This window comes from Symphalangus syndactylus, chromosome 17 (assembly GCF_028878055.3).
Source record: "Symphalangus syndactylus isolate Jambi chromosome 17, NHGRI_mSymSyn1-v2.1_pri, whole genome shotgun sequence".
Classification (NCBI taxonomy): domain Eukaryota; kingdom Metazoa; phylum Chordata; class Mammalia; order Primates; family Hylobatidae; genus Symphalangus; species Symphalangus syndactylus.
The window spans coordinates 51653479-51665553 of NC_072439.2; the positions used below are offsets into that span (position 1 = coordinate 51653479).

The window sequence follows — 12075 nt, forward strand, 5'->3', positions numbered from 1 at the left end:
ATACTCAAGGTAATAGATTCCTCAAGTGTCCTGACTTGATCATTACACATTTTATGCATGAAACAAATTATCACATGCACCCCATAAATATATAAAATTAAATATCAATAAAGTTTTAAAAGGATATGAAAATCATACATAATTCTACAATTAAATATTATAATGGTAGATGTTTGGGTACAACTGTGTGAACTTATGTAGACACATTCATGCCTTCATTTTATGCACTTATATGTGTTATGCAACTTAAAAAAATTGGCAATATGTTGGATGGCATATCCAATATCATGAATATCTTTCCATATAAAAATCTGTACATTCATATCATCATTCAAAATTATACAATTTATTATAGTACTTAAATTACACCATAATGTAACCAATCCCTTGTGTCATTGGACATTTAGATTGCTTTCACTTTTTAAAAATTGAAATATTTCAAGCATAGACTAGAGTATGAGAATAACAGCATCCTGTATATCTGCTACCTAGAGGTTAATATTTTACTATTTTTTTGAAAGAAGAAATAAAATATTACAGATACTACTGAAACATCCTTTTTGTCCTACCATATTCTGTTCCCTTACCTCGCTCCTTATAGATGATCATTATCCTGAAACTTATGTGTATCTTTCCCATTTATGTTATAAAACATATGTATATATATTTTTTTCTACCATATATACATCTATAAACGTTGTGCTTCCATTTAAATTTTCTTTGCTCTGGTTTTAAAACTTGCTTTTTCATCTAACACTATATTTGAAATTTTTGTTATTACATATTCCTAATTCATTTTAACTGTTGCATACTGCATTTTATGAATGTGCCACAATTTATTTTTTCATTCATTTGCTGGTAGATGCCAGTTTTTTACTTTCTTTTTTAGTGAACATCTTTTAAATATGTCTCCTTGTATACATTATAACTAGATGCCAATTCACACTCATCAAATTATTAAAAATACGAGTCTAACAATATCTACAACTGGCAAGGATATGAAACCAGGTATTTTTATATACTGCTGGTATAAAAGAATGTCCAGCCACTTTGATGAGTTTAGTAATATCTCCCTTCTGTAAGTGATAAGTAATAAAATAATTCATTATATTTTGCATTTGATATATTCCCTGTTTCATGAAATAAGTGAATGAGTAATCATCACCTTTGAAATTAGCAGAATAACTAATGGCAATGACAGTACCCTTATTAAGGTATTGTAATTGTTCTCCCTACTTTTGTTTGCCTGCACTATCCCTTCTTGCCAGTTGCCATTCTCTTTGAATTCTGAATACTGAAATAATTCCTCTTGTTAGGATCTGACCATCTCCATCATTATGATCCCTTTAATCAGATTGATAAGCAAATTGTACCAACTTTAATTAACCAGGTTGTGTTCAACTATAAACTGAGTTATAATGACAAATTGCAAATGGCAAGTGCTGCGGTAAGTAAGGAATGAGTGAGGGTCTTTTTTGTTGTTGTGGTTGTGTTTGTTATGTTTTGGAAAACAGTATGTTTTTTGTTTCATTACTGAAGAATTCCTCTTAGTCTTGATTCTTTTTTTTTTTTCTTTTCTTTTTTTTTTTTTTAAGACGGACACTCGCTCTGTCACCCAGGCTGGAGTGCAATGGTGCAATCTCAGCTCACTGCAACCTACGCCTCCTGGGTTCAAGCAATTGTTGTGCCTCAGCTTCCTGCGTAGCTGGGATTACAGGTGTGTACCACCACGCCTGGCTAATTTTTGTAGTTTTGGTAGAGACAGGGTTTTACCATATTGGCTAGGCTGGTCTTGAACTCCTGACCTCAGGTGATCTGCCTGCCTCGGCCCCCCAAAGTACTGGGATTACAGGTCTGAGCCACCACACCCGGCCTACATTTGTTTATAATACTAAAGGAGAATTTTTCTGATGCCTGTTAAGTTTTCATGGATTTACTTTTTGCATTTGTTTCTGAACTCTTGCTGTCAAAGATTTTGTTAAGAATTCTGTAGTTATTACATTTAACCTCTTTATGTTTTTACAGGATTTGTCAAATACTATAGAATATGAATTATGCATAAATATTCTTTACTGGGTTGTACTGATTATGTGGCAATTGTAGAGGACATGCATTGCTAGTGTAAGCATAATCCACTTAGAATTATTGTTTTTAGAGAAATTATTTTGTTGCATGTAGCTAGAATGGCAATGTTTGATTGGAATTTTTTTTTTTTTTTTTTTTTTTAGAATGATGATGTGGTTGTAGTATTAGTATGAATGTAACTACCATAGTTTGGATATTTGATCCTTATGTTGAAATCTGATCCCTAGTGTTGGAGGTAAGGCACAATGGGAGGATGTTTGGGTCAGGGAAGTGGATCCCTCATGAATGGCTTGGTGACTTCTGCCGTAATGAATGAATTCTCACTCTTAGTTCCTGTGCGAGCTAGTTGTTCAAGAGTCTGGCCCCTCTCTTCTCCTCTCTTATCATGTGATCTCTTCTCACGCAGGCTCCCCTTCACCTTCCACCATGCATGAGTGGAAGCAGGCCATCAGAAACAGATGCTGGTGCCATGCCTTTTGTGTGTGTGTATGTGTGTTTTCTTGTATAGCCTGAAGAACTATGAGCCAAATAAACCTCTTTACAAATTACCCCGCCTCAGGTATTCCTTTATAGCAATATAAGCGCACCAAGACAGTAACATATGCCTCCCTCCCTGCCTCCCTCCCTTCCCTTTTTCATTTCTGCTCCTCTTCATTCCAATCCTCTCCACTCCTCTCCTTCCCTCCCCTTTCCTCCCAACCCTTCTCCTTCCCTCTCCTTTCCCTTTCTGTTCTTTGCTTTCTTTCTCTCTCTCTCTCTCTCTCTCGTTATTCCACTCCCTCCTGGCTTGTATTGTTTTTCAATGAAAAGTCTGTTGCCAGATGAATTGGAACTCCTTTTATATTATTTCCTTCTTTTTTCTTGCTGCATTTAGGATCCTCTCTTTGTCCTTGACCTTTGAGAGTTTGATTAGTGTAGGTCTTGGGGTAGTCTTATATGGGTCAAATCTGTTTGTTCTCTGACCTTCCTATAGCTGGTTATTTATATCTTTCTCAAGTTTTGGAAAGTTTTTTATTATTTTTTTGAATAAGTTTCTATACCTTGCTTTTGCTCAGCTCCCTCTTGAACACCAATAATTCTTAGAGTTAGTCTTTTGAGGTAATTTTCTTTATCTTGTAGGAGATCTTTATTGCTTTTCACTCTTTTCTTTTTTCTCTTCTGTGTATTTAAAAATAGGCTTTGACTTGGCTGATTCTTTCTTCTTGATCCATTCTGATGTTGAGAGCCTCTAATGAATTTTTCAGGTCAGCAGATGTATTTCTCAGTTCCAAAATTTGTTTGATTTAAACAAAATTATTTCAATTTTCTGGTTAAAATTTTCTGATAAATTTCTGAATTTCTTTTCTGTGTTATCTTGGAGATCACTGAGTTTCCTTAAAACTACTATTTTGAATTCTTGGTTAAAAAGTTCACATATTGCCATCTTGTTAGGGTTGCTTATTGGTTTCTTGCTTTGTCCATTTGGGGATCATGGTTCTCTGCTTGCTCTTGTTTCTTGTGGATGTATGTCAGTGTCTTTGAATTGAAAGATTAGTTATTTATTCTGTTCTTCTCTGTCTGGCTTGTTTTGGTTTCTATTGGATGTATTTGGTTAGAGGTTATTTACTGCTAGGTTACTGCCTCCTTTGTGGCTTTAGGTGATGCCTTAAGCTTAGGTTCACCTTGGCTCTAGTAAATTATCAAAGTGCTGCCCTTCCCAAAGGGGCAGGTCCCAACGGGGATATCTTGGCAGTGTGGGAAGGCTGGCTGTGGAGGTTCATGCCCGGTGGACCTGTGGGACAAACCTACTGTATGGTGCTACTGAATAGCTACTGTGATTTGGCATCTCCTTTGGTAGAGTTACAAAGGAGGGCTCTCCTTTCCAGGGCTAGGGATTGTAGTCCTGCTTCCCCTCTTAGTCTCTATCTACCTCATGGATATTTCTCCGTTCAGGTACTTGTGATGCTTTCTGTGGGTTAGGGAAGGGACAGATCTCCTCCTAGGGAACCGAAGATAGTGGGCAATCTGGTTCCACTTTGGTCTTACTTTTCCAGTGTAGAAACAGTGAGTTGGAGGGAAATTTTCCTTGCAGTTGGTGCTGGGCAAAATGGGGGGAGGGGCATAGTGGATGTGGAAGTCTGATTCTCTGTCTGCTGGGAGTTTTTTTTACTTCTCTGTGGCCCTGGGAATGATCTCTCCTTACATTTGAGTTCTGGCTTATTTCTGGCCATAATCTCATTGCTGTACATTTGTTTTTCTTTTTCTGTGGGGGGAGTCAAACCAATTTGCTTCTGCATCACCATTTTGGAACTGGAAGCCAATCTATATGGCTTGAGTTTGATTGCTATAATAACCGTGTTGAAAAATATTTCCTACACTATATGGTTTAGCATTGGAGCAAAAAGTTAGTGTTTGCAGAAAGGCACTCAGAGCAGAGTGCAAATTTAACAAGAATAAAGCAAATATTCATCATTGGAAGGATAACCACAGTTGTACTTCCTTGCAAAACAAAAACCAAGTGCTTTATGGGATTAAGAAGAGGAGCTATTATATGAGCAAATGAAAGAGTGATACATTTTATACCCAAGATATGTATAAACACTTTCCATATCACAAGCTGAGCAATATAATTTCTGGGAGGAGAAATTGCCAAATCCTGTGAATAGATGATTGGTGTGACCAGTTCAGGGACCATGCAGAACTGTTGTTAAGGCATTGTCTCATAGCTTTAATTGCCTCCTTCCTTTATAAGTGAAATCAGTGAATTTGATCATCTTTTTATGTGTTTATTCACTTTTTACATAAGTTAAGATAGTCATTTGATTTTTCTGTTTTAATTTGTTACCAGATTTTTTTTTTTTTTTTTTTCCGAGACGGAGTTTCGCTCTATTGCCCAGGCTGGAGTGCAGTGGCACAATCTTGACTCACTGCAACCTCCACCTCCTGGGTTCAAGCCATTCTCCTGCCTCAGCCTCCCAAGTAGCTGGGACTACAGGCGTGTGCCACCATGCTCGGCTAATTTTTGTATTTTTAGTAGAGATGGGGTTTTGCCATGTTGGCCAGGCTGGTCTTGAACTCCTGACTTCAGGTGATCCATCTGCCTCGGCCTCCCAAAGTGCTGGGATTGCAAGTGTGAGTCACCGTGACCAGCCTGTTACTACATTTTCTTATGTCAAACCATCCTGCATTCCTGGGAAAGCAACTTGCTGTTTACTTTTTAAATTCATGGTTATCTTGTGGATGTCTTTTCAGTTTAGTGTATACAGGTCTTCCTTATTTTTTTAAATGGCTGCATTATTTTCCTGTTGTATAAATATACTATAATTGTTTAAATAGTTGCCTTGTGGATATGCATGATTTCCAGTTTTTGCTATTAAAAATAATGTACCAATGACTATCTTTCCACATACACCTTACATACTCAGGCTAGCATTTCTGCATAATAAATTTCTAGAAATTTATTTATTACGTGCATTTCATTGTCTGCTAACATGAAAGAAAGTTAATTTTTAAGACATATTTGCTTGGTTTGAAAATGTCAAATATTGTTAGAAAATATACCAGTTGGTTGTCTTTGGGGTGATTGGCTTATGCATGAGTTTGCTTATTAATATTATTTTTTTAACTTCAATACAAAAGATAGAACTTATTTTAGAAAACTAAATGCTTATGAAAGCAAATGCTGCTTTAGAAGTTCTGTGATTGTGAGCAGTTTTACATGCCCAATAATACATCTAGCATAATGCAAAACACATGACAAATTGAAAAGATATTTGTAGAAGTAAGTTGATTGATTTATTGAGTGAAACAGAGAGATAATTTTTACCAATTCTTTTTCAGGGTTTTTTGATTAACTCAAAACCAGAGAATGCCTGTGAACCCATATTGCCTCCACCAGTAAAAGACAATTCATCTGGCACTTTCATCGTGTTAATTAGAAGACTTGATTGTAATTTTGATATAAAGGTATGATTTTCTTTTTTCATTTTTTTGTTTCCTATTTGTTCAGTTAGCTAATTTAAATCATTTAAATCCTCCCTTGTTTCAGAAAACATTTAAAATTTAAAATCCAGTAAGATTGAAAATAAACTGGATGCATAGAATAGAAATAACGTTTACTGGTTCTAAGAATTTTCAGGCATTTGTTGGACATCTTGAACTGTGATTTAACAGTGGAATGTTACTTGATCTCGTCTAGGAATGAAAACTTAACTTCAGCCTTTAGTTTTATGCTTTTACCCTTCCAGTATCAATCTCAAACCTGCATCTATACCTGTATCTACATTGTCATTGAGGTTTCTCTTTTGTAGTAAGTTAAATCTGCCCCTGTATAAAGTTTCTTCTCTCTGGCATGGGTTAAGCTAGCATTTCAGATAGTAAAACAAGGTTTACCCACCTCCCTCACCATATATCACCAGTGCTGCTCTAGGTGTATGGTTTTTTAAAGTCTATTTTGGGATTGGCATTGGCAAAGGAGCCACATTGAGGCCTATGTAAAATAAACCTTGGTGTAACTGTTACTGGACTACCTCAGAGCTGAGTGTCATATAGTGTCTTGCATGTATCTCCCAGAATAGGACATGGGCTATTATTTCATGTCGCTTGGTCTTAGATAATTTGTTCAGCAAGAAAAACCGCCCTGTCATGCTGCACATGAATTTTCTCTGCAATTTTGATTGCATGGAAGAAATGATACCTCCATAATAAACTTATGAGAGGAATAAAATAATAAATATAAAGGGATTTGAAAATATATAGGACTGTGTACATGATAGGTATTGTTACTACTTTATGTTAGTTCCAAATATAGATTCTCAATTGCCTTTAAATGGGAATAAATTAGAGCTTGAAGTCAAAGTAGTAGACTTCCTGCTCCTCAGAGTTGTTTATGATAGTTTAACTGTTTTATCCAGAACTAAACTATAATAATTACAGGTTGCTTCAGTTAAAATTAAATGTTATTGTAATGTTTCATTAATTTCTTGCTGCTAAGAAATTAAACTAATTCTATTGATCCCAAGGTTTACTACACTATTATGCTGTGTAATTTCTGGACTCGGTACAGTCTGATAATTAGAAACTAGAATACTTTTTTGCTGTTGTTATAACTTTCCTTTATAGGCAGGGAAGGCAGATGGTACACTTTGAAAATTAGGGAAATACTGTTAATGAATATCTGTTTTGGAAGATGAAACCACAACTCAGGAATGAATACAGTAGGCTTATTAGCCTTCTTGTCCCTTTAGTGGATCCTCATCATGAGTCTGAGTACTTCTAAAGGAGTTTAATGATTTAGTCATTACTCCAGCTCATCTCTTTTCACTGCTTGCCTTGAATTTTATGTTGCAGCCATACTGCCTGCCTGAACTCTCTCAACTGGCTGTGCCGTGCTGATCATACATTGGTGCCTTTACATGTACTATTTTCTCTGTCCAAGATCTCTGTCTCCAATGATCTTTACCACCCATTTATCTATCTCATCGGTTACATGCTAGCTGAGGATGTTACCTCCTCAGGAAGCCTTACTTTTCTTTCTACTTCCTCTGTTGCAGTGCAGACCATTCCAGCTCAATGTGCCACCCTTCCACTTTGTAAATACTTCCTTCATTGCTTTTTATCACATTGTTATTACTTTTTATTGAATATATGTATATCTCACTTATTTGTGAATTGATGGTGTTTAGAGTTCATGTTTTAATCATATTTATATATCCAATTTGTATTATAGTGCGTGGTAAACAATCAATAAAGACTTATTAAATCAAACTATGTAATAGCCTTTTGCTTATGTGTCTAATATATTCTTGAAAAACATGTACATATGAAAAACATGGAAGAAGGTTTCAGTTGAGCCATTCTAATGTTAGACAGGGAAATGTTAAAAAAATTCTCATTGTACTTTACCATGTAGGCACAGTTTTAATGAATGAGTCTAGTCTGTTGTACATGTTCTTTAACTTGGTTATTTTTTCCTCCATAAATATACAGTGGGGTATATTCTGGCCATTTAAGGCTAAAGATTCCTTACTTATGTCATTCCTAATGATTTCTGTCTTTGTCAGAGTTGTATACATTTCTAGAACATCAGTTTACAGGGGAGACACAATGATTATAATCAAGGTTGGAAACAGACTGTATACATTTCAATCTCATCTTTATCATTTACTAGCAGTATGATCTTGGACAAGTTATTTTACCTCTATGTGCCTCAATTTCCTTATCTGTAAAATAAGAATTATAATGTTCCCTATATGATAGGATTGTTGGGAGGATCAAATGAACTAATCAATGTTAAATGCCTACCAAACAGCACCTTGCACACAGGAAGGAGGCAGTGGGTCTTAGCTGTTGATGTTTTATGCTTTTTGCCATTAGAATTAAATAGAATAAGGGTAAAGATGGCAAAATTGCTGACTTTTCAGAAATTAAATTGTCTGATAAGTCACATGTGATACAGCAACTCAGTGTCAGTTGATGTAAAATTTCTAACTTGGCTTATAAAGACAGTTTAGTCATGCCATTGTGGAAAGTATGTTTCATAAATTTGTAATAGTAAGAATTATGGATCACCTATCAAGGTAGTGTGACTGGGTAAGGATAAAGTCATTATGGTTACTGGAAAAACAACTGGAATCGCACCCTAAAGAAAATTTCCTTTCTAGAGTGGTTACTGATGGATAAGCTGTTAGCCTTATTAGCTGTAATTTTCATATCAGAAATCTCTGACTGCATTTAATGAGCTTCCAAAATGGTTATATACAGTTTTATATTAAGTGTGTTGTGGAATTCGGTCATCAGTGTTAATATGTACAATATTTCTTTTCAGAATTGCAGATAAATATCTCTTGTAGATAATCAATAGTGGTTCATTCATGTATATCCACAATTTTGTATGATGCATTGACTTAAGATAGTTAGAAAAATGATATATTTCCTTATTTATTACATAGCTTACTAGGACTGAGTACTGAGGAAAACTTAATTCAGCTCCATACATAATACTACAATTGATGGTAGTGCAGGGTTATATTTTGGCATGCCTCTTATCCAAAGTGACATACAAATTATCCCTGACAAAGGAGAATTGGCTCTATCTTTTAAAGTTTTCCTTGGAGAAAGGAACTCTTTGTTGTAGACCACAAAGAGAAAAGAAACAAGGAATAAAAATTTATCGAGATATTTCAGATGATTAATGTTGGTGGGTATTTCAAAGGATTTTTACAACTCTTAGTTTTGTTTTAAAAAGATTAAAGAAACCTACACTTTTCTTCTTCTTTAAAAGGAAATGAATAAGTGGAATGTATAATTTTTAAAATGGCATATTTTCTTCATACAAACGATCCCAAGTGATTTGTGACTCAAAGATAGCCATGAAGGCAGCAGAAATGCAATTAACAATTCCTGGAGGAAAGGGAATTGCTTTCCAAATAAAGAGAGCCATTGTTTTAATTTTTTATCTTCTGTTGAGAGAAACACATATGAACCTTTTAATCTGTCTTGCCTTGAGGAGATGCAGCAAAACCCATGCTCAGAATGAATTTTGAATATGTAGAATATCCAAAAAGCCAGTAAGAAGAACTATTGATTACACATCAGGTACTTGTTCTAAAAGTAATCACTTATACTGTTTTACAAAAACTGTATCCTCTGAAAAATACAGCTCTTTAGAGGAAAAGCAAAACAGTGCTATTTTGCCTTTGTATGATGCTGTTCTTTACTGTGACAAAATATAATTGTTTGGAAATGTTAGTTTTTGGTGAGCATTTGAGATTAAAAAACATTGGCACTTTGGCAAATAAATTAAGGCTATATTAAATCTTTTAATTAGAAAATTGACTTTGAAGCATTTTGAGGGAGACATTTCTCAAAAGGCTTGAATTGGCATCCCAGTGAGAAATACGACTTTAAAAAAAATCTGTAAAAATACCTAGTAATTGAAAGGCCATTAAAATAATCACTTAACATTGAACTTTCAGAGCTATACAATTTTCTGCGTCTATAACTGAATAAAGACAAGTTATAAAAAAATCTGTCCATTGTCATTTCAGTACCAGATGCTTTCATTACTTGGGTATAATGGCAAGTCACCAATTTCTTTGAGTAGCCAATTTACTGTATTTTAGCTGGACTTTAGCGAAGGCTGGTAAACAGAAATGGTGCAACATACACACTTTATTCAGCAGTGTGTGCTGAATCTTATTCCATCTTATGTGTGAATGAGTATTTTTGAAAAATGCAGCTGCAAAGCCATCTAGGCCAGTTATCAAGGCTGAAAGGACTTAGATATTTTTCTCCCTTCCCACATCCCCTTTTTTTTTGGGCATGAATGGAGGTACATTTGGATCGTAGATGATAAGGAATATGTTGGGTCTCTTCAGAGCTATTTTCTGCTGTAATGTGGCTTTTATAAAACTTAACTGGGATACAGATACAAAACTTAACTGGGATACTTTACCTGACTTCTGCCTCTCTCTCAAGTCTCATCTCTACTTTGCCACTGCTCCCACCTCGTAGGAATTTACAAGTCCCCATATGTGCTGAGCAGTCTCTCCCACTCTGTCTTAGTTTCTGTCATGTCCTCCATCTGGCATGTCCTCCTTCTCCTTGTCTGTCTGGCCAATCTGACTTTATTTTAAATCTGAGATAAACTGTGTCCTGTCTGAAACCTTTCCTGGTTTTCTTCCAGGTAGAACTCATCATATCTTTTTTTTTTTTTTTTTTGAGATGGAGTTTTGCTCTTGTTGCCCAGGCTGGAGTGCAGTAGCACGGTTTCGGCTCACTGCAACCTCTGCCTCCCGGGTTCAAGCAATTCTCTTGCCTCAGCCTCCTGAGTAGCTGGTATTACAGGTGCGTGCCACCACGCCCAACTAATTTTTTGTGTTTTTAGTAGAGATGGGATTTCATCATGTTGGCCAGGCTAGTCTTGAACTCCTGGCCTCAGGTGATCCACCTGCCTCGGCCTCTCAAAGTGCAGGGATTACAGGCGTGAGCCACCACTCCCAGCTCGTATCTTTTATATACTGTTTAATCCCACATCAGTCTCTGTTTCTCTCTGTGAGAGAAAAAAATCATGTTTTAGATTCTGTAGTGCTGGTGCCTACTGCATTATATGGCATTGGTAGATGAATAATAAATATTTGCAAAGTGATTTACTTTAAAAACCTTAAGGGCTTATAATAAAATGTGGATTAGAGCCTAAACAGTATCACTGGAACTTTCCATTTGCTTCATGTTCATTTCACTGAATGCTTTTGGCATTATTTCTAAGTCTAGATATTTGTTTATCCCACAGATATTTTTCTCTAGTTCTCAATGTTTATAGAATTTTTTTAAATTACCATAAACATTTTTGGGATTATTTGATCATATCATAATAACTCTTTTTCTTTCTGTCTTTTTTTTTTTTTTTGGTGACTTTTTGTTATCTCAGAAAGTAGCCCTCTAGTTTTCCTTTCTAGACTTACCTTTCATTACATTATCCCCTTTCAGGCCTTCAGGCAAACACATTACTTGTTGTCCCCAGAACATACTCTGCACTACTATTTCAGTAGTAGTAAGCAAGTAGATATGACCTTAAGTAGAAATTAAACTCTGCAAATTACCTGAAAGTCATTTAATATCATTTAATTTTTCATAATGTATATATTTCTATAAAGTGATGTATAACATTTGTTATTAATCTACTTCAGAATCATGTTTAAAAGATTCCACTAAAGGAGCATATTTAAGGATACTCGATGGATGGAAATAGTTCTATCCATATATAGTTCAATCAAACAGCTTTGTGCTGCTAATTCATTCATTGATTTGTTCGTTCATTCATTTCTTCCACCCTTTAATTGGTAAATATGCTTGCATTTTCATGATTAGGTTTCTTTATACACAAATTTATTCAATATTAAAATAACAAAGCAAAATTCCCTCCTTTTACCAGGAAGGTAATCTTTCATGAATGAAAAAAGCTGAAAAATATTAATTTACATGTGGTTTATCCTAATCTAATGAAGCAAT

At 35.2% G+C, this 12075-nt stretch overlaps 1 protein-coding gene across 2 annotated transcripts in view; it reads left to right on the forward strand.

Annotated features, from left to right (window-relative positions):
• RNF13 (ring finger protein 13) overlaps window positions 1–12075 on the forward strand; it is a 177176-nt gene that overhangs the window by 65388 nt on the left and 99713 nt on the right. For both annotated transcript variants that reach the window (XM_055250875.2, XM_055250877.2), the window contains one exon: window positions 5905–6030. In XM_055250875.2, the coding sequence (XP_055106850.1) occupies window positions 5905–6030 (126 nt within the window). Of the gene's footprint in view, window positions 1–5904; window positions 6031–12075 lie in introns of those variants that run through there.